This window comes from Protobothrops mucrosquamatus, unplaced genomic scaffold (genome assembly GCF_001527695.2).
Source record: "Protobothrops mucrosquamatus isolate PMUCROS unplaced genomic scaffold, P.Mucros_1.0 scaffold670, whole genome shotgun sequence".
Classification (NCBI taxonomy): domain Eukaryota; kingdom Metazoa; phylum Chordata; class Lepidosauria; order Squamata; family Viperidae; genus Protobothrops; species Protobothrops mucrosquamatus.
The window spans coordinates 105,225-130,595 of record NW_015386958.1 but is presented as its reverse complement, the minus strand read 5'-3'; the positions used below and the strand labels follow the sequence as shown (position 1 = coordinate 130,595).

General features: G+C 43.8%; 1 protein-coding gene across 1 annotated transcript in view; it reads left to right on the top strand.

Moving 5' to 3' along the window:
- Nucleotides 1-25,371, top strand: part of CC2D2A (coiled-coil and C2 domain containing 2A) — a 192,217-nt gene that overhangs the window by 108,378 nt on the left and 58,468 nt on the right. Inside the window, exons 14-18 of the mRNA XM_029284512.1 lie at nt 2,563-2,740; nt 3,356-3,512; nt 3,877-4,024; nt 5,077-5,215; nt 22,910-23,113. Coding sequence (XP_029140345.1) covers nt 2,563-2,740; nt 3,356-3,512; nt 3,877-4,024; nt 5,077-5,215; nt 22,910-23,113 — 826 coding nt within the window. The remainder of the gene's footprint in view (nt 1-2,562; nt 2,741-3,355; nt 3,513-3,876; nt 4,025-5,076; nt 5,216-22,909; nt 23,114-25,371) is intronic.

Sequence of the window (25,371 nt, the reverse complement as noted above, 5' to 3'; positions counted from 1 at the left end):
TTTTTCAGTTATGGTCTTATAGCTGCCTCTTTTAAGTCATGTTGGAGAAACACAACAATTTCTAAATGAGATGCATGTTCTTAACATTGGCTTATCTGCCAATGTATTTTAATATATGAAGATTCTGTTTACATGTTGATAATAATAATTAAAACATTCAAATATTTGCTCCTTCTCATTTTATATAAACTGGAAATGGTCACTTTTTTGAAAAGTCAGCAGAAAGCTAAGATTTGAAAATGTTGCTGACTCTCTAAATCAGTTCCTAAGATGTTTATTTTTGGAATGCCTGGAATGGCAGCCAGATGTTTGAAAGTAAAGACTGTTCATTCATGCCAGAAACTTAGCAAGGGGTCATTCTGTTTTCAGTCCCACAGTTGTGGGCCAAAAAGCATTTGAAGATAATATCCCCAGCATTCAGCAGGCAGGATGTGATTTTTCCTATTTTTCAACTGAAAATTTCCTCCTTGCAAAAGAAAACAAAACAAAAAAAGCAATCTCAGTCTTTCCTCCTCCAAAGAAGCAATATTGTGGCCTTTCTGGCCATGTCTTTGGCAGCTGTTCTGCAGCTAGCCTCTATTTTTCAAGATGGCAGAATGTGTACCTAAGGTAGTGATGCATAATGTTATTTTGGAGTAAGAACCTGTGCTTTAGAACTTTTATAATGGGGGGGGGGGGGTTTCCTCCAAAATACATGTGGGATGTTGGGAGCTGAAGAGTTTTTTCCCTCCTCTCTAGAAGTCTCTTGTCCTCTGCATTTGTAGATGAAGTTAATTATTCTATTTCCATAGTTTATCTGATCCTTATTTATAGTCAATGGATGCTGTTATTGATTGTATGGATCTGTGCTTTCTGCATAATAAATCAGATACATTTTATTGCATTTTTAACAGAACAGAACAGAACAGAATAGAATAGAATGGGAACTTGGCGGTCTTCTAGTCCAGCTCCCTGCTCAAACAGGAGAACCTATACCATTTCAGACAAGTGACTGCCCAGTCTCTTCTTAAAAACCTCCAGTGATGGAGCACCCACAATTTCTGAGGGCAAGCTGTTCCACTGGTTAATTGTCCTCACTGTTAGGAACTTCCTCCTTAATTCCAAGTTGCTTCTCTCTTTGATCAGTTTCCGACCATTGTTTCTTGTCCTGCCCTCTGGTGCTTTGGAGAATAATTTGACACCCTCTTCTTTGTGGCAGCCTCTCAAATACTGGAATACTGCTATCATGTCTTCTTTTCTTTAGACTAGCCAAATCCAAGTCCCACAGCCGTTCTTCATATACTTTAGTCTCCAGGCCTTTGATCATTTTAGTTGCTCTTTGAACTTTTTCCAAAGTCTCAACATCTTTTTTGTAGTATGATGACCAAAATTGGTTGCAGTATTCCAGGTGTGGTCTTACTAGGGTTTTATAAAGTGGTAATAATATTTCGCATGATCTTAATTCTTTGTCTCTGTTTATACAACCCAGGATTGTATTGGCTTTTTGGCTGCTGCTGCACACTGCTGGCTCATAGTCAAGTGATCCTCCACTAGACCTCCAAGGTCCCTCTCACAGTTATTGTTTTTGAGCCAGGTCTCACCTAATCTGTACTTATACCTTTGATTTTTCCTGCATAAATGTAAAACTTTGCTTTTCTACACATTAAAATTCATTTTGTTAGATAGGGCCCGTTGTTCCAGTTTGTCAAGATCTTTTTGGATCCTGAGCTTGGCTCAGGATGTTGGCTGTTCCTGCCAGTTTAGTGTTATCTGTAAATTTGATGAGTTCCCCCTCTATTCCCTCATTTAAGTTATTTATGAAGATATTAAAGAGTACTGGGCCTAAGATGGATCAAGATCAATATTGGATAATATTTAGCCCTTGTGCAGAGGGGAAAAATAGATCGCACAACTGCATATTTTGAGCATAAGAAGGAGCAAGTTATAAACTCCTAAATACACTGCTCAGTCCAACAAGTTAAGCATATATATTTTAGATTTTAAGTTTGTATGTTCTATTCAATTGTTTAGATAATTGAGACATCTTAGAGATGTGAAAAAGGGATTGTACAAACAGCATAGAGTGAAGATTATCTTATTTTAAATACATATTTTAGTTATCAAAACCTTATGAAACATCTCAAACACAAAACTGCCCAGACTTGCTGGAAGTTGGGCAACATATAAAATGAATAAATTACTTTGTTTGGTCACTCAGTCAGTCAGTTGTTTAGACAGGAGTTGGCATTTTTGTCCACCTATCAAGTCCTTTCCAAGGACATCAGATAGCCAGATGTTGACGTTTGATGGTATTAAATTGTTGCAGGATGTAAGCTGTTCCAAATAAAACTGCCTTTTGCAATTGATTGATGTTGATTTTGTCAATGGTGTCTGTGATGTTCAAATGGTGCTCCCGTTGTTTTGCGATTACACTCAAGATGCTTATTACTATTGGTACTACTTTTGCTTTCTTTTGCCACAATCATTCTGTTTTGTTATCTTCTCTAATTCTTTCTCTGCTATTCTTGATTATCATTCAAGCAGTGTACATGTTTTATTTACTTGTTGTTAACCTGTTTGTAGAACTGAAGTTGCAAGACGTGAAGATGTGAAGAAAAGATCTCTCTTCTTAAAAGTTCTTTTTAATTCCAAAGAGGTATCTAGAACAGTTTCTCGGCAGATGAACTCCGACTTTAGAATTCATTTTGGGCAAATTTTTAATGTGCAAATATTCAATTGGCCAGAGAGTTTAAAATTGCAGGTAAGTTACTGTGTTAAACACATAGAGAAACAGTAGAACATAAATACTTATCTATGGCAAGAGTTCTGAAGAAATCCTAATTTCAGTCATTTAAATTTAGTTTCCACAGAGGAACTTAGTAATTTTTGGTCCATGGATTTAAATGATATAAGGTTTTTTTCATAATGAAATTCTGTTCATGGACAAAGCTACCCTCACTTTCTTATATAGAATATAGGTTATATGCTCAATTTCTCTTGCTTTTATTTTTGTTCTTATTTATTTTGCACTTCTACACTGCTTGTATCACCATCTGTTTCAAACAAAATTCTTTTTTGCTCCTTAAGAGCTGGATTCTCAAATGAGAATCACCTGCTTCTCTGCTTTCACATGTCAGGGAAAGGAAGCCCATTTAATTACCATTCTAGTATATCCCAAGCTAGAGTATATATTTATAGTGTAGTCCTGATATTATGATGCATAGTGAGAGACAAGCAATTCTAACTTATACCAACCTTCTGCAGTCCCTTGAAATATGGCTATGAGAACATATTTGAAATCAAGGTGTAAATTAAATATAACTCCCAAATACTCAAAGTGATTAGAGATTGGAATAATTTCTTCCCTTTATTACAGCTTTATGAAACAATTGGACTCGGCAGTGCTAACTTGTTAATGGAAGTATTTGTGCCCATCCCAGAGATGACTGTTCTAACAGGAAGAGCTCCAATTGAAGAAATTGAATTCAGCAGTGACCAGTGTGTGACGCTGGACCATGAAGGAGTAGGCAGTGGTACAGAGATTGTTCCATTTCTTATTTGTTGATGTTCAGAGGATTGCAATCCAGCTAATATAATTGACATATTGTGGGTTTAGTGCTGGGTACAAATACTTATACAGTATGTCCATAGACTTAACCATAATCTCTTAGGCAACTTGAGGTGTTCAGGCCTTACAACCATCTTTGATAGATCTCCAAAACTTGCTAAAAACTGGTTCCCTTCCTTCCTTCCTTCCTTCCTTCCTTCCAACTAAGGAAAAATACAAGAGCATTAAAGACCATGCAAACGATATATTTGTATTGGTTCAAAAGAAAACAAACCATGGTTGATTTATCAAATCTGAGCAGAACCTGTCTTTTTGATCTCTTCTTGCAGGTGTTTCATTTTCATTTGAAGCAGATGGTAGTAATAATATGATTTTAATGACTTCTGGTAAAGTATCATGCAGTGTGTCATGGGCAGTTGGAGCAAATGGGATACCACTGGTTCCTCCAGTCTCGCAGAAGAATTCTAATCTTTCAAGGTAATGAAATTCAACAGAGTTCAGTTCAACAAGTCCTCCATAAGCCCTTTCTTTCCTAGAGAGAGAAAAAATATTCTGTCTGACTGCATAATTTTGGAGTAATACTTAGAGATCATTGTTTTAGCCAGAAGATGAAATATATTTTAACATATTTTGTCTGCATGTGAACATTATTGTCTCTTGTAGTACTCTGCACTGGCATTGTATACTATTTCAAGCACAATGATATTTCATTGAATAAATATATTTCAGGAAATTTATTTTCTTTTTACTAACTTAGTATGAGCTTGTTAAACAGTACACATCTTCAACAGTAGTGAGTCTTGTGAAATAATGGGAAGTCTTTGTAAAGCTGTTTGACTATAAATTTTATTTGAAAAGGCAAATTAATGAGTTTATACAAAATTGACAATCCATACCATGTTTCCCCGAAAATAAGACCAGGTCTTATTTATTTATTTATTTTGCTTCACAAAGAGGCACCAGCTCTTATTTTCGGGGGATGTCTTACTAACCTCCGGCCCCGCCGGCTCCACCCAGCAGGTCCACTTCTTCTGTGGCCGAAGGAGCAGCTTCATTCTGCAGCTGCATTCCGGTCTGCATTTTGCAATCAGGCCTTTCCGGAAGGCCTATGCAGCTGAGTACCGAGCTATGGATTGAGAGTCCTTCCGGAAAGGTCTGTAACTGAGAAATGCAGGCCTGGCTGCAGAAGATGCCACAGAAGAAGTGGGCTGGTAAGGAGAGACCTGGCTGCAAGGTAAGTGGGTGCAGGGCGCATGTGGCAGCTCCACACCCCCACCACCACCCTAGCTTGATTTTTAGGTGTGTGCCTCGCCCCAAAAGTAGGGCTTATTTTGGGGGTAGGGTTTATATTAGGCCCACCCCCCAAAAAATTCAAGCTAGGGCTTATTTTGGGGGTAGGCCTTACTTTCGGGGAAACACGGTAACTAGGAACACCAACCATAGAGATTCTTTCATTTTTTTTCTTTCTTCAAAAACATTTGGAATGCTTCTTTTAACCAATTGTTTTCACTCTTATGTCAAAATTTCAGTTCCTTAAAAAAAGTGGATGCTATTGCATCAATTGGCGCATCTGGATTAACTGACATGAAGAAATTAGCCAAGTGGGTGACTGATACAAAACTTGATCCTAACGATCCAAGCAACGCAGCCCTGATGCAGTTTTTAAAAGTAAGAACTTTCTATCATTCATGATGCTGAACTTCCAGATATTTTTATCCTATATTTTCCCAAAGCCTTATCTGAAAAGTTAATGATACAGGATAACATAATTAATAGGCATATTCCTTACATGTGTGCACAGATGGTTGTCATCAAAATAATTCTCGGATGCATTGAGTGTTTCATTAGAAGAAGAGTCTGGGCTTTGACCTTTTGTGTTTTGGGTTTAGACCTATAAATTGGTCTCCTTCCCTCTTCAGTTTTAGTTTAAAGCCCTTTGGAAGTGCTGAGTCAGTTGTTTCCCTAATTCTTGCTGGTCTTCATGAGATGAAGTCTGTCTTTTGCTAGAAGCCCTTCCTATAGGTAGTGTAGTCCATGGTCTAGAAATCCAAAGTTCTTATGATGGCACCATCCTTTGAGCCAGTGGTTTATTTCTAAAGTGCTCCATTCCCTCATTGGTTGGTTGTTGACCTTTCATCCGGAGTATAGATGACAACATAATCTGGGCACCCAATTATTTTGCTTTTCTGTCTAGTTGTTCATAGTCCTTTGAAATTGATTTCAGGCTCTTAGTTGTATGATTTGTTGTGGCATGGAAATGTAGAAAGGAATAGCAATTAGTGGACTGCATTATTTTAGTAAGCCTCTCTGTCACATCTTTGCACCTGGGAGACAATTCACTTCCCTTAAGACAGGGGTGTCAAACTGCTGGCCTGTGGGCCAATTGTATCATATGGAGGCTGCGCCCACCCAGCTCCGTCAATGCAAAAAAAGTCGTGATATGTTGCGACACATCAAGTGACATGGCGAGTTTGACACTCGTGCTTTAAGATATTGTCAAGTATACAAATTGATGACTCTGTTCCTCTGAGTAGTAAATCACTAATCAGCAACACATGCCTTTTTTTATTTGGAGACGTTTGAGCGCCTTCACTTCTTATCATTGGAACACTTGACTTTGCATAGTTCCTTCCTGGAGGATGATATAAAATCAGTTTTTCAATTCCAGAGTAAGCAGGGACTGACTTCTCCAGGGTTTTTTTGTTCTTTGCTTGTCATGCTACCATTGCCCTTGCCATCAGTCTTGCCCTTCATCTTCGTCTTCCTTGCTGTGTTTTGTTTGGATAGAGATTTATGATATTTAATAGAAGATCTTCATGTTCAGCATTGAAACTCAGAGTGTCTACTAATGTGGGAGTATCTGGAGTTTTAGTGGCTTGATTTGCCTCAGTTTGCAACCTTGACCTACCTTACTTCTCTTGTGTTTGCTTTTGCCCATATGAGCATATTTTATAGAAGAAGCAATAACCAACCAAAATAAAATCCAAGTTACAGTAAAAACAAAGTTCTCCAGCATGAGTGGAGAATCCACCAATGGGTTTTCCTCATCTTCTGCCCGTAGACTAGTCGGCCAATTTTGCTCCGCCTCTCCTCTTGAGACCTCCCCTCCCCAGTCTTGACTAATCTTGAGCCCGATTAGACTGAATTTCATTGACTCCTGAAGATAAGGTCGTATCTCTTGACATTTCTTGTTATTCTAATTCAAAGGGGGAGGGGAATCGCTAGAAAACGAACGTCTGTTCGCTTTCCGTTTCCCTTTCTGCTGCCTGATCGGCCGATCGCAGCACAGCCACAAGGTTGGCTTGCGTCCACCCGGTAGCCGGACAGACAAAGAGCGGACGCCATTTTTCCGGTCACCAAGTGTGACCCTGGGCAAAAGGGGGAAGCATTCCTCCTTCTCCTTGCATTTCACCCCTTTCACAGGGATTTCCAGCCACAAGAGGAGAGCTTCGCACTAGCCAGCTGATCCGCGGGTAAATTTAAACCTCCTGCGGTTCCTACGGCAACCTGTGAGCCGCGGAGGGCTAACAGAACACTCGCAGGCTTTTCTTCCGAAACTAGCCGAATCACTGAGGATCAGCTGGTCTGCGGAGAGCCTTTAAACTCCGCGACTCTCTCCCGACAATCAGCTGGTCCGCAGAGAGTTGCAGCTCTGTGGCTTAATTGAAGCTCCTCCGTCTGGTAGAGAGCTAGTCTTCAAAAGTTACTTGATTTGACTCTGTTCTCAGACGTGAACGCAAACGGAGTTCAGCAGCCTCCAGGGAGCCCTACTGAGCTGCACAGGCAGAATAGCTACCTCCACGTGGCCTGAGGCCAGGGAATTGGAGTCAGACTTCCTTCCTTCTTCTTAGCCACGCCAATAATAATAATAATAATAATAATAATAATAATAATAATAATAATAATAATAATAATAATAATAATAATAATAATGAAATTGATAGTTAAATCAATTATCAATTAATCCTGAATTACCTTGAACTGAGAATCCCCTTCAGTCTTATAAATGGCAGATACAAACACAGCCCAAACAGCGCAGGAACCTTCCAGCAACAGCCCTCCTGCTCGTAAGAGACAGAGATCCTCCAAACAGGAAGTGGCTGGCAAGATCAAGTCAAGGCAATCTCTGCAAAAAGGCCTTCCAAAGCTGCGGATAGAGAGGCTACGCGATGACACCAAGCTCTAGAGAAACAATTTTCTCGAGCTGAAAGGAGGCAAAATTCCACTGAGGACGAATTAGAGCCACCCAATTACAGGGAGGAGGAAATATTTGGCCCAAGGAAGCCTAGTCAGGACCCTCTGGAAGCAGAGGCCGATACGGAACAGGGGAATGGATCTCCCCTAAGTGAGGGGCCTGGAGATCTGGGTTCAGAATCAGGCACCCGTCGCTCAGACAATCATGGAGCAATGTCATCTTGCGCAGGCCATGGCCTCCTCAAGGCACCATTGTTCCAGAATAGGGTCTGTGGCTTCAAGGGGCGTCTCCCGCCTTTCCCAAGAGGAGGCCTCTGTATACCAAGACTCTATTTCCTCCTCTAGGTCCTCCAGAGGCAGGAGAGCTCCTGCGGAGGACCACGAGCTGACGGATCAGAAGCTGTCCGATGAAGAGGATATATCTCCAGATCCTCCTACGTTTGTGGGCCTCTTTAACCCGTCCTTATTCAAGACACTGCTGCACAAGGCCAGCAGCACCGCAAAGATCGAGAGGCCTCCGATCCTGCAGAAAGGACCTTCCACCGGTCCCTCAACCAGTAAGGTCACAAACAACGAGATGTTCTCACAGCCCACTTATACCCAACATTTTGTTCCCTGCCCTCCTCTTCTTTGATTCTGTTCAGAACAACATGGGGGCACCAGGTTCTTTCCTCCCAATGGGTGGGGGCAGACAAGAAAATGTTCAACATAGACCTGGTGCTATCAGAGATAATAGAAGTGCCGACAGTAGATGAACTCATTGCAACCCTTTTTTCTCCACCCCGGAGGCCCTGAAATCAGAAGATAAGAAGATGGACCTCATCTTCCGCAGGGCACACCAGGCCTCGGCGTGGGCGATCAAGGCAGGCATCACTACATCCTTTTTTGCCAGACATCACTACTCTGGCTGCGCCAACTCCAGACAAGTATTCCCCCAGAGGAGGAGAAAACACCAGAATTTAAGAAGGTTAGTGGCGGAGCTCATGTCAGATTCCTCCTTAGAAGCGACCAACTTTTCCGCCAGAGCAATAGCGTACAACACTGGTGCACGCAGACTGCTGTGGCTCAAACATTGGAGAGTGGACGTGAAGGCAAAGTGGCGTTTAGCGGCGGCACCCTATAAGGGCGGCCAGCTCTTTGGCAAGGCGCTTGACCCTTATCTAATAGAAAACAAGGACAAACGCAAGATTCTGGCCCACCTGACAAAGAGAATGGAGAGGAGAGCTCCCTCCTATTCCCCCAGACCGTCTTTTTGATCTGATGCAGGCACGGAACAGGGGGCTTTTTCCCGTCCCTATCAGCCCAGATCGGATCAGCAGTATGAGAGAAGCAGTAACAGAGACAGGTTCCGACAACAGTTCCAAGCAAAGCGGCCCTTTCGAGGAGCCGGGGGGCATCCCTACCGCAGATCCATGTGGCGGGGGGGCTCCCCCATTGGTGGCCGGCTAGCCCTTTTTGCTCACAAATGGCAAGCCACCACCATGGATCTTTGGGTCCTAAATACCATCAGATTTGGCCTATCACTGGAATTCCTCTCAACACTCCCGAACCGGTTCATCCCTTGCCCATCTCCAAGGGACCTGACCAAAAGGAACCTCATCAAGGAGGCCATCCAGTACCTCCTGGACATTCAGGCCATAGAACCGGTAGAAAGAGATCAGTGGGGACAAGGTTTCTATTCCATCTTATTTATAGTCCCAAAGAGTTCGGGGGGAGGGTGGAGAGCAATACTAGACCTAAAAAGTTTGAACAGGCACCTGGAATACAGAAAGTTCAAAATGCAATCCCTCCAATCAATATTAGCAAGCATCAGAAAGGGAGACCTTCTGACGTCCATAGATCTGACGGAGGCCTACCTTCACATTCCCATACTTCCGGAGCACCGGAGGTTCCTCAGGTTCTACCACATGGGACAACATTTCCAATACAGGGCCTTGCCCTTTGGACTTTCCTTAGCTCCCAGGGTGTTCACAAAGGTACTGACAGCACTCGCCGTGTACCTGAGAACAATTCCGGTGCGCCTCCAATTCTACCTGGATTACATTCTCATCCAATCCTCGTCAGTCCAGACAGCACAGTCAGACCTGACACTGACTCTGACAACCCTTCAAGAGCACGGCTTCTCAGTAAATTTCCAAAAGAGTCAGACCGTCCCTTCGACCTGCATCCTTCATCTGGCAGCGGTCATAGACACACAAAAATGCACGGTCCATCTTTCTCAAGACTGGCAACGCAGCATTCAACCCATGGTCAGACTCATCCGAAGGAAACGAACCACGACACTGACCACACTCTCGCAGTTGCTAGGGAAGATGGTGTCATGCCTCGCAATTGTGCCTTGGGCACGACTACACTCCAGGGATCTGCAGTGGTTCCTACTCCCATTTCAAAAAAAAGGACATAGGCTACTCAAACCGAAAGGTAAGGGTGCCACCAAAGGTCCTAAGGTCGCTCCAGTGGTGGTCTTCCCCAGTGGTAAGAAAGGGACTTTTGTTCAGGGAAGTCAACCGAATCACCCTGACAACGGATGCCAGCCTATTCGGTTGGGGAGCGCACCTACAATCACTGCTAGCACAGGGCCAATGGTCAAAGAAAGATCTAAGACACAACATAAACTGGCTGGAACTCAGAGCCATACACCTAGCCCTTCGCCACTTTCGCAGCACAGTGGTGCATCGACACGTTCTGATACTCAGACAACGTGGCGGCCAAGGCACACGTCAACTGACAGGGAGGCACACGATCCTTGGCTCTCATGACCGAAGCACAAGTGCTCGGAATCTGGGCAGAGAGCAACCTAGCCTCCATCAAGGCCGAGCATATTTCAGGAGAAGCAAATCATCAGGCAGACTCCCTGAGCAGGGCGACGATAGACCACTCAGAGTGGAGCCTGCACCCTGCTCTCTTCAGGGAGGCATCAGAGAGATTCGGCCGCCCAGTGCTGGACCTGTTTGCCAGCCCAAAGAACGCTCAGCTTCCGAGGTTCTTCTCCCGTTTTCCGACACCAGGAGCAGAGAGAGTGGATGCACTCCGAGGCCATTGGCTGAAAGGACTGCTGTATGCATTCCCACCGCTCCCTCTGATACAAGCAACCATCAGGAAGATATTGCAGGAACAAGCAGAGGTGATACTCATTGCACCACACTGGCCAAGACGCCCATGGTTTGCTGACCTCGTAAATCTATATCCCCACCGTGGAGGATTCCACACAACCAAATCTCCCTCAACCAGGGGTCCCTACTACACCCAGAGTCACAGTGGCTCCAATTGGCCACCTGGCGCTTGAGCGGAGCCTCCTAGAGAGAGACAACTTTTCACAAAGAGTCATTAGGACACTCCAGGCCTCTAGAAGGCCTACAACTAACAGGATCTATGATTCCACCTGGAAAAATTATTGCAGCTGGTGCAACAGACAACAACTAGTCCCTTGTAGTATCTCTATCCCAGATATCTTAGACTACCTAGTGGAGGGTCTGGATAGGGGGTTAGCACCCAACACAATTCGTAGACAGGTGGCCGCCCTATCTACCATCCTTACGTACGGTAACTCTGAACCTCTAGCTAGACACCCAGTGGTACGATCCTTCATCAAGGGTGCAACAAACAGTAGTCCACCCGTGGTCCATAGATACCCCTCCTGGGATCTACATAAGGTCCTACAGGCCATCACCTTACTTCCATTTGAACCTGTCCGGACCTGCGACCTACAATACCTGACCTTTAAGGCCGCCTTTCTAGTCGCTGTTACCTCAGCAAGGCGCATCTCAGAGTTAGCAGCACTGTCAGTGAGGGAGGATCTTTGTACTTTTCACACGGACAGGGTGGTATTACATTTGGACCCCTCCTTCATTCCAAAGGTCAATTCTCTATTCCACAGAGCACAGGAGGTGGTACTACCAAACTTCTGCCCCGAACCTTCCCATGAATTGGAGCGCAAATGGCACACCCTAGACGTTCGCAGAGTTTTAAAACAATACATAAAGCGAACGGCACCCTTCCGTAGATCGGAAGCACTATTTGTCTCCTTCCACTCTCACTCAAGAGGCCGAAGGGACACTGCATCCACAATTGGCAGATGGATTAGGTGGTGCATAGCAGAGGCATACAGGGGACAGTCCTTGACGGCCCCCAGACAAATCACCGCACACTCCATGCGCAGCGCTGCCACCTCAGCAGCATGGGCAACCCAGGCTTCGATTGAAGAAATATGTAGAGCGGCGACCTGGGCATTGCCTTCTCCCTTTATAAGACACTACAAATTAGATAGATTTGCATCTGCGGAGGCCTCCTTTGGCAGGAGAGTGTTCCAATGTGTAGTATCAGAGAGTGGGACACAGGCCCAGTCGGCCTCCCACCCACAAGGACAGTGAGGCTTTGATATGTCCCATTGGTGGATTCTCCACTCGTCATGCTGGAGAAGGGGCATTGGTCTTACCTGAACGCCTTTTCTCAGCATGACGATGGAGAATCCACTCCCACCCTTGAGGCCAGTCAGGTCCTGTGAGGGGAGAGGATGGAGTCAACACAAGGAAACGTAGCCAAGAGCTTTCGCCTCGTCGAGACTGGGGAGGGGAGGTCTCAAGAGGAGAGGCGGAGCAAAATTGGCCGACTAGTCTACGGGCAGAAGACGAGGAAAACCCATTGGTAGATTCTCCAACGTCATGCTGAGAAAAGGCGTTCAGGTAAGACCAATACCCCTTTTATCTGCACAATAATTAACATAGGATATTTAGGTATTTTGTGCCGTGCATTTTTAAGGAAGACTAGAACTGCCAATTTGAAATATATTCACTGCATACAATTGTTTTCCACCTTTATAAAAGTTTTAATTATAATTTTCTAGTGTTTTGGTTGCATTAAAAAGGACAGATTTGGTTTATTTGCAGTTAGAATACTTTGTTTGGCCAAGTGTGATCAGACAAACAAGGAATTTGTCTCCAGTACAGAAGCTCTTGGTGTACATGCAAAGCAACAGAGTAATCAACATCATCATCATCATCATAATAACAATAAGAGGGGGTAGTAAAGAAGATAAGGATAATAATAATGCTACAGCCATACAATATGGGTAAATGTACATAGACAATAGATGGTACTATGTGAATTAAGTGTTCAGCAGAGTGATGACATGACATGGTTGTTTTGATATGCAAAACTCTGTCAGGTCCACCAGCGTGTCCTGCCATTCAATGGAAGGGGGAGGAGGAAGGTTTGCTGGCATCTTTCATATGCTTTCACTTTTGCTGTAACTGCTTGGGAATTAAAGATGGGGATTGTCGTCGGAGATGGAGCAGGCTCTCTCCCAGCCAGTTTCAGCCTGGTTTCAGGGCCGTCATGTCCCGAGGGTGTCTTCTTATTTGTCTAGCACCTCAGCATTCTCAAAACAACCCTATGGCATCACATTGGCTGCCAGTTGACTGGTTGGGGGGATGCGTTTGGGGAAATGGAAGAATTGCTTTGAGCTTTGCATGGGGCTCTCAGATTTCGCCTGAGTTTACTGCATCCATTTTCTCTCAGTAAAAGTTCTTTTGATTCAGTTCAATGGAGTCAGGAATTCTGCTTTCCTGAGAGACAGCTGGGGCAGGTCCTTACACCCTGTAATGGTGTCCCAAGGGGAGGAGTTGAAACAGTTTGTGTGCAGGATGTAGGGGGTCTGTAGATATTTTCTTAGCCCCCCTTCTGACCTGCGCGATATAAAGGTCTTCTATGAAGGTTGGTTGGTTGCAGTTGTTCTTTTTGCATTGAAGTCTGCACCTGTCCTGTTTGGTTGCTGTACCAAACCAGACAGCTGCACCAAAACAGACAGTTACAGAAATGCAAATGACAGATACAATAATTTCTATGTAAAAATATGTCAACAGGTCCTAGGGCAGGTCTGAACTTCCTGAGTTGATACAGGATAAGCATTCTTTGCTATGCTTTTTTTTAATGATAGTTCTAATGTTAGATGTCCATTTCAAATCCTGGGAGATTATAGAGCCCAAAAATGTGAAGAATTCTACTGTGCTGTCGAATATAGTAAGATGTGGTAGAAAAGAAAGTAAGGCCTACCTTGAAAATAAGTCCTAGCTTGTTTTTGTGGGGGTGGGTCTAATATAAGCCCTATCCCAAAAATAAGCCCTAGTTTTGGGGCAAGGCATACACCTAAAAATCAAGCTAGGGCGGTGGTAGGGTTGTGGACCTGCCCCACGTGTCCCGCACCCACTTACCTTGCAGTGAGGCCTCTTCTGAGGCGTTTTCTGCAGCCAGGCCTAAATTTCTCAGTCACAGGCCTTTCCGGAAGGACTCTGCAGCCAAGAACCAAGCTATGGATTCAATCCATAGCTTGGTTCTGCAAGACCTCTGCAGCTGAGAACCGAGCTATGGATTGAATCCATAGCTCGGTTCTCGGCTGCATAGGCCTTCTGGAAAGGCTTGACTGCAAAATGCAGGCCTGGTGGGCGGGGCTGTCAGAGCTGGAGGTGAGTAAGACATACCCTGAAAATAAGATCTGGTGCCTCTTTTGGAGGCAAAAAAAAAAAAAGACCTGGTCTTATTTTTGGGGAAACATGGCTTGTTCAGCTCCAGATTGTTCTGGTTGCACCACAGGACTAGTTGTCCAACCTCTGGTCTTTATGCAGACTCATCACCATCTCAAATGAGATCAATGACTGTTCTATCATCTGCAAACTTTAGTACTTTAACAGAACAATCGCTAGACATGCAGTCATTGGTATATATAGAAAAGAGCAATGGAGAAAGCACTCAGCCCTGAAGGGCACCAGTGCTGATATCCCAGTATTAGATATAATTTTCCCTAGCTTCACCTGTTACTTCCTATCTGTCAAAAACCCACCTACATGTATGGACAGATATATCTAGCTGCTCATAGTCTCTTGATGTTGTTTTCAGGTTCGTTGTTGTGTCATTTATCCCCACATGAACAAGAAGAAAGGGATAGTAATCTTTGAGCTTGATTATTTTACTAAGGCTCTCAGACACATTTTGATTTTCATTCCAGGGAGACAACATACCTCCCTAGATTGGTTGTCTGGTCTACAAACTGCTGGTTGCATTCCCCTGAGAAGTGAATCTCCTATCACCAGCACTCATCTTTTTTTTCTTGGGAAAATCTGGGGTACTTTTCTTCCAGTCCCAGTAACATTTGATGTCCCTTCTCTGGGTGTCTGCATGCTTTCTTCCAGGCGGAGGATATGAAATCAGTTGCTTAGCTCTAGTGGGGCTGCACTGTACTGGGTGGCACTAGACAACAAGGACAGTGCTCTTGGTTGTTGTTTTCTTCTATGAATGATATGTTTCCATCAGTCTGTCTCTAAAGGTTCATGTACAGTTTCATTTCTTCTGGTAGTTGTTTGTTTGTTGTTGTGTTTAAGTTGAACCTCAGAGTGGCTAGAGTTGCCTGCAGATTTTTTACTTTTTCTTCAAGTAATCCATTTAGTTTACATTTGGTAGATGTGTAATTTGGGTCTTCTATGGGCATGAGTGCATACATGGAACATACTTTACTGAAATCAAAATAGCATCAATCTTTTTCCATGACTATGTTTCTTTTCATGACTAGCTCATTTAAAAATTAAAAATCTCAAAATTTTCCAAAATGTTCAAAACTTTAAAAGATTTTTCCAAAAATTTAAAAAAATTAAATCAAGAATTTACAATTTCTAAATAATTTCAGAATTACAAAAATATTTAAAAATTTAAAAGGATCTTTTTGAAAATTTTAAAAATTCTAGAAGTTTACTTAAAAATAAAAATTTTCAAAAATTTTCAAAATTCCCAAAAATGTAAAAGAATTTTTTAAAATTTAAACTGAAAAGTTTTATTTAAACTAAAAAATTCTATTCTTAAATGTTAGTTTTTTTAGAATAACAGAATAACAGAATTTGAAGGGACTTTGGAGATCTTCTGGTCCAGTTGCCTGCTCAAGCAGGGGATGCTATACCATTCCAGACAAATGACTGTCGGATCTCTTCTTAAAAAACTCCAGTTTTTAACTATGAATTCTCAAGGTTAGCCATTCCCCTGGTTAATTATTCTCACTGTCAGTTGTACAAGTTCTTAGCTCCCTTTTGATGCCTCCTGTGGCTAACTTAATTACCCTCTTGATATAGTTTATAATCCACAGATGTATTAAAAATGATAGATGAATAAAAGCTGAAAAGAAAAATAAAATCTCAAATAAAAAAAATAGTATCTCAGCTGAGAGTAAGAATGAAAAATAGTTTGTAATAATACTGAAGAGGTTCTTTCCTTTAAAAACATTGTTGTTTTAAAGTTTGTAATCCACAAGAAAAAAGTAGAAAGAAGAAGAAAGTCTTTATATTTTTTTAACCCACAGAATAAAGTAGAGTGATAATTGCAGATGAAAAGAATCTGCAGTGTTTTATTGCCATTTAGAGCACAGTTTTATAATCCTTGTAAATTAGTTTACAATCCTCATAAACTTGCAGTCTAGATTTGTGGTTAGTGTAAACAGCCTTCTTAGTAACAGCCAGAGAGTCAACAAAATCTTGAATAAATAATCATTCAGTTTTCTCAGGATCATTCAATATACCGGTATATAGAAATTCATATTCAATAGATTCAGTATCATTTAGTTCATATAAAATATAAAGTACAGTTCAGAGATTATATCCTTATAAATCCTTATAAATATGCAGCAGTTGTGGGTGGAGAAAGAAAAGAGCCACCTTTGCAAGCAGATTTGCATCTAATTCATTTTGCAATTATATCTTTGAAAATATGCATGTTGATGGTAAGAACTATGCAGTTAATATTGAAAAATTAAAAAGAGTACAGTATCAGGCCTGCCCAAGTCTAGACCTTTAGGAAAGAAAAACTCTCAACTCCATTTAGTTGAACTGAGAGGTATTTTTACTAAGTCAAGGCGTGTCTGGTGAAACTCACATTTAGAAAGCTTTGCATACAGTTTAGCCTTCAGCAGTTTTCTCAGCACTTCACGGACCAATTTAATGTGCTCTTCCATAGTCTCAATGTAAATGAGAATGTCATCAAGATAAACCAAAAACCCCTTATACAGATGATCATGAATCATCTGGTTGATTAACTGCATAAATACAGCAGGAGCTCCTTGTAGTCCAAAAGGAATCACCTTAAATTGGAAGCTTCCCAGGGAGCAATTGAAGGTAGTTTTCCATTTGTCCCCTTCCTTAATCCGGAGTCGGTAATAAGCCTCCCTTAAATCCAACTTTGTAAAAACATTCCCCTTTGCCAGGTGGGCTAACGTGTCCTTCATTAAGGGGAGGAGGTGCATGTTCCCTAGGCTGACAGCGTTCAATCTTTTAAAATCTATGCATAATCTCAGCAACCCATCTTTTTTTTTCTTTGAACAATATAGGGGCTGCTACACAAGATTTTGCTGGTTGGATGAACCTCGGGCCAGATTCTTATCAATATACTCCCTTAACTCTTTCATCTCCCTGGGCATCATTGAGTAAATTCTTGGCTTCAGGAGCTTGGCCCCGGGTAAGAGTTCGATGCCACAGTCCATAGCCCGGTGAGGCGGGAGGACGTCGCATTCTTTCTCACTAAATGCCTTGGCTAAATCGCAGTATTCAGTTGGGACAAGCTGGATTCTTGGCAGCTTCTCCACAACAGCCTTTAGTGTTTCAGGTTGTTCTTCCTGAGCCTCATTTATGGTATAGTCCTTTGTATCACTGTGGGTGGCAGGGGGAAGTGACCTACACCCAATCTTAAATTCCTCACTCCATACTCCCACCAGATGGTCGGGTGCCACTTGTCGAACTAGGCCAAATCCAAAATTACCACTTCAGTCATTTTTGGGACCACCGCAAAACAAATGATTTCCCAGTACCGGCCTATTTCCACCCGCATTGATTCTGTCAGGTGTGTAGCAGGTATATCGCCGATTAGGGACCTGTCAGCTTGTTCAAATCTCTTGGCTAGGGGTAATAGCTTTGCCCAAATCTCCAGCTTGAGCACTGTGGGTATATTAATTAGGCACCAGGTGCAACCTGAGTCTATTAACACATTTAAGTCCATTTGGGCCCTGGTTCTGGGTACTATTATCTTGGGGATGGCAAAAGTTGGGATGGTTGACTTACCATCGGATCCTCCTCTCCTTCCTCATCACTGTCATAGGGCATTCGCTCTGGCTGGGCCCTTGCCTTAGGCTCAGCAGGAGGGGGGTGACCAACAGCTGGGTCCCGTTGTGCCAGTTTGTCTTTTCCCTTCCTCCCCTGGGGGCTTTTTGTGGCTTAGTGGTAGCAGACAGTGTGTTTCTGGCCTGGGGGCTGGTGCTGGGCACTCTACAACATGGTGGCCCATTTGGCTGCATCTGTAGCATTTGATTGGAGCTCTAACTGGTGCCTGGGGGGCGCTGCTGGTCATGGTGGCTTGGGAACGGCGGCCAAAAAGGCGCTTCTCCTGGGCACACAGCGACTTGGGTTCGGCTGTGCCTGGCTTTCTGGGGCGATTCAAATCGATGTCCAGCATCACCGCCATGCTGTACCACTCACACAATTGGCTAGGAAAGCCCTAATGATGCAAGCCTGGAGTAGGTCGCGGTCTAGCCCCTGCTTGAAGTAGTTGATCAACAATTGTTCTGGCCACTGTCCTAGATGACCAGAAACTCACCTGAATTCATGAATGTATTCCTTAGGGGGTGGCCTTTTTACTTCAGATGGATTTCTTTCTCGGCCAACAGGGCTTGGGATTTGTCTTCAAAACAACCTCTCAGTTGCTCCATGAATAGGTTAGCATTCTGCAGCTCAGGAACCCCTTTGTCATGGAAGTTGGTCACCCAGTCGGCAGCTACCCCCTCCAAATTGGCTGCCACAGCATTCACCATCTGAGCATCATCCATGTAGGCATAAGCGTAGCAATCTAGATGAGCCCACACTTGATTCAGGAAGGATAGCTTCTCAGGGTCCCCATCAAAGGTGGGCTTGATGGGAGGCAGCTCATATTGTGGCAGGGCTGCCTGCTCTTGCTGCTGAGCTACTTGTTAGTTCTGGGGACGTGGCCGAACCACCCTCTGGATTTCCCTTGGCCGGTCTTCTGGACTGGCAGCCAGAGCCTGCGGCAGCAGGCTTACTTGGGATACAGGGCTTGACATCACTGCTGGCTGGGAAATAGATGAGGCAGCATGAGCTCCCACAGTTGGGCTGGGACTCCAGCAAGGGGGGGAGATGGGTAGCATTCTCCCCCACGGTGTTCACACCCTAGGCAATGGGAACCGTCTCCTTTACCTCCAATCTGCAAACTTCTCCTTCAGCTGCTCAAGCGAGGGGCTGTGGACTGTGGACTGGAACTTTCAGTCTCCAGAGTCATCCCCTCCGATTGATCCCTTGCCCTTCTGGGATGCCGCGGACAAAAATCCCTGAGACAGTAGCAACAGGACTTCCTCTTCAGCGGCAACAGAAGTGCTCCTGCACAGAGGGGCAGCTTCAGCTTGATAGAGGTCTGCTAGGATCATAGTTCCTCCCTGTGGTACCAGCTCCCCAGGTTGGATCAACTGGGACTTTGGCCGAGCCTCTGCCAGTGACACCTCGGTGGCTGGAGAGGCTGCTTGCGCTCCAACAGCCGGAGTTCCATTGCGACCAGCAATGGCTCCATTCTTTTTCTCCATTCTCAAATCTTTGCCAAGTCTTTACCGCTCTCCCAAAGGATGGGAAAATGAAAGAAAAGAAAACGAAAGAAAATGAAAGTTTTAAGAGACTTGGTTTAATGTTATGGTTCTGACAGACAGAGATGAATAAAGCAAAACTCCGAGACTTGAGAATTCCTCAAAGAACATGTTAGTTACAAAGTATCGGCACTGTCAAAAGTGAAACCGAGTCTGAATACACAAGTAACAATTTCCCAGTACAAAGTTAAATGTCCCACCCATAAAACTATGCAAGGAACTATGTTCCCCAATATGATTATTTGGCGGGCTTTTTATGCAACGCTCAGTCCCTAGTCTTGGGAGTAGCCGATGACCTTGTTTCCCATGGGATAGAAGATTATTTTGACTAATGAAGCACCTGAGCAACCCCCTTCCCTCTGTTCTATGTGGCAACCTAGAATGAGAAGAAAAAATGGCTGCAGCCATGCTCATTTGTAGAGTTGACACGGGTTCCATCATTCCCAGGGTCACAATGAGTCAGATAGTTTCTACATGGGGCCGTACCCTCATCTCCACAGGTTCGGTTAGAAATGTAGCCGGTGCCCCCTTTGTTACCGATCTATCTAGCTCTCTTAGTCACATTCCCAGTTTTCCTACCACACCAGGACTAACCAGATACCTGGTGCATCCGGGGTCTAGCAGGGCTGTCAGGAGCCCCTTGTGTCCTGAGGAAACCATGGTTATTTCTACTCTAGCAATCATGGGGAGTATGGTATATTCACCATCGGATCATCTTCCCCTTCACTGTCATTCTTGAGGATGGTTGAAGATTTCGGGATTGAAGTTCCTTCTCCATTACTGAAGGGTTGGGGAGAACTCTATGACCTTGACTTCTTTTTGGCCCCCTTTTGGCTTGGGTGGCCCTTCTTTCTTCCACATTGGGCCCTGGATATGTGGTTTGATGGTTGGATGCGAGGTGTGGCACTCAACCACTCTATATCCCTCCTTGCCACAACGGAAGCATCCAGTAGGGGCTGCATGGGTTTGGGCCATCCTGGGGGGAATGAAGTATCTCCCGTCACTCCTTTTTGGGTACTTCTCCTCTCCCAAGTGGGGTGACCTCAGCTCTCTCGTCTCGTATGTTTGTGGCATTTGGCCAAGTTGATTTCCCCTTTGCTTGCTAGGTGGTACTACCCTTGAAGGGTCATTGGGGCTCAGGTGTAGTATACTCAGCCACTCTTGGAAGTGGGTCATCAGTAGGCATTCAGGTCATTTCCCCAGTCAGCTGGCTAGTCTGTGAAACTCTTAGATATAATGTCTCATCATTCACTTCCATTGCTTAATGGTGCGGATATGGGTCTCTGCTCATTGGTCGGTGAGTTGGTCCTTGACCCTTTCCCTTAGGGCTCTCATGAAGGTGTCAAAATGGTACAGTTCATCAACATCATGGAGGGCCACAGTCACTCCGTCACGTCTCTGTCTAAGGCTAGGGCCATAGAATCAATTCAGGCTGCAACATCTGGATACTATGCTCCATATTGCTCCATGTAGTGCCAAGGCTGGGCTAGAAAACATGCCAGCTGTTCTGGGCTCCCATTGTATTTCATTGTGAAAGGGGGAAGCTGATGGTCTACCCGAGTGTGCTGTCCCACTCACTCATATATGTAACTGTGGTTTAGTGGGTTTATTAATATTTCCCAGCAATTCCCTTCACCAAAAACCCAGAACAGTACAGCCACAAGCAGACCAATGCTAGTTCCCATAGCAATGGCCAAAGAGTCCATAAGGCACTTGAAAGTTTCTCAATCAAAATAAATCCACCAGGTATATTTAAATCCACAACACAAGAGAGTTCACAAGGTAAGAAAAGTCCAGAGTTTCCAAGGCACAATGTTAATCCAAAGCGAGGCAGGAATCACAACAACCAGAAAACACGCAGCTAGGAAACAAAAACGTTCCCAGCATCACTTCCATCTGTCTGCTGTGCTAAATAGCCAGCTTCCAGTGCAGCCCATCAAGAAGGGCGAGGCTTTCTTCTGACAAGTGATATGGCTGACCTTCTCTGCTCCTGCCTTTTCTCTGCCCTACGTACTCTTGGATTAGGTGCAGAAGGCAGTTCCTCTTCCTCATCATTGATCGGTTGCAGCTGCATCTTTCTTCATTTGGAGCCTCAGGACTGTTCTGCCACAGCTGTGCTTCAACCAACTCCCTCACAGATGGCTGCTCGGAGCCATCAATCAACTCAGCTCTTGACATGCCAGGGGTTCATCCTCCCCTGAGCTGACATCTGGAAATGTATCTGGGGAAACTTTGAGGGGAGTCATCATGCTGGGCCAGGAAAATGGCTGGTGCTGGGAGTGTAGCTGGGGCAGGCATCGTGACTTGTACTAGTGGAGTGATAGGTACTGGTTGGGCAAGCAGTGCTGCTAGGGCAGCTGGCACCAGCGGTGCTGTGGGGTCTGGCAGTGCTGGGATGGGATGGGGGAGCAGTGGCCACCCCCAGCCACCAGGAACACTCTCTTGGCCCATCGGGATTGACTCCTCATCATTGGAGGCTCCCCTCATCTCTCAGGGTCCCAGGGTATTAATGTTGGCTTCCATGCATGGCACCTTTTGTGCTGGCCCAACAGGCCAGGAAAGCAGTAGCTCTTGCCGCATTTGTCACAACTTTAGGGCCTGAGGGGGCTGTGGGTCTCCTCATGTGCCCAACAGGTCGCAGATCTAGGAAAAGCCTTGCTGCATTCCTGGCAGGGGAAGGGCTTCTCTCCTATGTTGAGGTTTTCGCAGCTGGGCCCCGGTCTGTTGCAATTTCCTCTTCATCTCTGCATGGTTCCCTGGGGAGACAGGTTGTACAATCCCCATCGTAGGTTAAGCACTCCATGTTGATTGCTGATGCTGAACCTGCTTAATGTCAACTGCCCATTCATTTAGCTAGCAAAGAAAGACTCCTGTGCCATTGTTTACCCAAGAGTACACTTTAATGGAGCTTAAATGATTACAGAAGAATAGCTAAGCTGTTTCTGATGCTTTTGTGCACAAACAATGCAATTAACTTTCTCTTTTCCTTGACACCTCCCCCCCTTATGAATAAATGTGCAACTAGATGCTTGTATATTGTTTAGGTAACAAGCCTTCTGTTTTGCTGCTTTTCTGCTTTGCACTTGGATAGGTGACCTTGGCTAGCATCCACTCCTCATTCCTCAGCTGGTATGCTTTGGTTTTACTTTCCCCCTCATCTCCTTCCTGCATTCCAATCCTTTTCCTCCCTTCCCTCCCCCATTTGCTAATGTCAGGTTCTCTGTATTGCAAAGCTTGCTTTTGGGGAACAGCACCCATGACATACACTTGGCCAGTAAAGAACTATTCTATTCTATTCTATTCTATTCTATTCTATTCTATTCTATTCTATTCTATTCTTTGTTCTGATCTTCTATTCCTTGATACTCTATTCTATTCTTTGCCATGTTGCCCACAGAAACATGTGTGCATGTGTGTGCGTGTGTGTACATGCATACATATACACAAACTAAAAAACAGTTACAGATTTCTTTAAATGTATAAAGCTTTTTCTTTTTCAGATTACTCCATGTGGTGATGCTTCCATCCCAGATTTCTTTAGATTGGAGCAATTGCAGCAAGAATTTAATTTTGTTTCTGATGAGGAATGTAATAGATCCAAAAGATTTTGTCTTCTTCAGCTCAGAAAGAATGAGGTAGCTGAATTTCGAAATTATAAATTTGTTCCTTTACTGGAAAGAGAGATCAATGAAAAAATTTTGCAGGTAAGAAAACATTCTAAAAATTGTAATTAAAATTTATTGACAATAAAATTCCCTGTTTCAGTATCTTCTTTAGAGATCACTGCAGCTTTAATTTATCAATTTTAAAAATTCTGTTAAGAAAACTTATGAAACTATTTTAATTTATGAGAAGGTAGTTTATGTGAGGATGTAGGTGGAGAGAAATTCTCCATGTCATAATTCTGAAATGTTTATTGAAGCAAACTGATGTATGCCACATATTTTGATCACAAACCTTCCAAGCTTGTAATGAACAAATTTTGGAATAAAACTCTTCCAGAGCTAGACAGAAGGTGTAGGTACCCTATCACTGAAGGTTTTTGAGATGAGATTGGACAGCCATTTGTCCAAAATAGTATAGGTCCCTTCAATTCTGTTATTCTATTATTCTAGAAGACTAACATCTAAGAATAGAAATTTCAATTTCAATTTTCTTTTAAAAACATCTTCTAAATTTTGGGATTTATGAAAATAAACTTCTAGAATTTTTAAAATTTTGGAAAATCCTTTAACAAGGTATCCCGGTGTTCCAACTGAGAGATAGCACCGCTGAGAGGTGACCCAGCTGTGAAGCAGCCCAGTGTCCCAGCTGAGAGACAGGGTGAAGGCCCAGTGACCCGGCTGAGTGGAGGCAGTGAGGTGCAAACGGAGGCCACTGAGCAAAGATGAAATGGAGCTGGGTGGCAGCAGAACAGTGGCTGAGAGCAGCATGATGGACCCTGAGCAGCAGTTGTGCAGAACTAAGTGGCAGAGAAGCAGAGTGCCCAGAGCAGCAACTGAGAGCAGCACGACATACTAGCAGAGTGCCCAAAGCAGAGACTGAGAGCAGCGTGGAGGACCAGCAGCAGCTGAGAGCAGCATGACAGACCAACTGAGCAATGACGGGGCAGAGCTAAGTATGATAGTAGGCTAGAATGACCACAGCACAGAGAGCGACCAGCAGCAGCTGACAGCAGCACGGTTGAGCAGCTGAGCAGCGGCTAAGCACCCAGATCAGCACATCGTACCTGAAAAACCAAGCAATGGCCAGGCAACTGAAAGGCAGGGAGGAAATGGATAAGTACATAACACTTGTGGACAGAGATGAAAGGGATAAACTTCCAAGGTAGGGTGTAGGGGGTTAAGAGCTAAGCATCTCCTAGAAAAAAGCCTGAGATTCCCAACATAAAGAAATGCATCAAATTTCATAAAGAGTCAAGAACTATTGTAAATTCTTAAATATTTAAAATTTCTGAAGTTTTTTTTAAAATCTGTCAAATTTTTAATTTTTTTTCAATTTTCAATCTTTTTTCAATTTTTTTCAATTTTTACATCTTTTTTCAACTTTTAAATTTCTTTTTGATTTTAAATTCCATTTTCAATTTTAAATCTTCAATTTTAAAAATTTTTCAATTTTTTTATAAAATTCTTTTATAAAATTCAACTGTGAGTTGAAAAGGAGGAGTTGGGAGGAGGAAAGTAGCTGAGGCCTTGCTGATTGGACCTCCATTGCATTTAAACTGCCCAGAGCTTGCTGGGAATTGCTACAAACTGTGAGTTGAAAAGGAGGAGGTGGGAGGAGGAAAGTAGCGGCTTGTGCGCCTAATGACGTGCGAATCATATAACTAAAAATCAAAAACAGCAGCGGTACATTCAGGGCAAGTGGGTCTGAGATTCCTTGCATCTTAGAATGTCTGGCTTAGTTCAGTGCAACACTTGTTTTGCAGCTGTCTTTCATAGCACACTTTTCAAACTTGGAAACTGTCCTATCTGTAAACAAATTACTAGTCTACAAGGACAGATAATTTATCTAGGGTCCTTAATCTGTGCTCTTCAGGCAGAAATTAGGTTTCAGCCCTTCTACTCTATTGAACTTCTGCGCTCTCAGCCCCCTCTACCACAAAGATCCTGCAAGAGAAGGGCAGTGTGGACAACCGTGGGATCTGGCAGGGTGAGAGCTGTGGACCATAAACACAAAGCTTTCGCTGTGTCCCTGCACAATAGATACAGTGCCCCCCCGCATCCCCCCTCACTCCTTCAACCTTCCTACCTTCCCTCTTTTTTCCTCCCCTCCTACCCACACCTCTCTCCTCCTTCCTCCTTTCCAACTATCCTACACATCCCATCACCTTCTTTTCCACCTCCTTCGGATGCAGTTTAGGGGTACTAGCCGATCATCTCCTCTTCTCAAAAAGGGAAAAACCATTACATTATTTATCTATAACATATAAATACACCAGCTTTTATATAATTCTACCCCT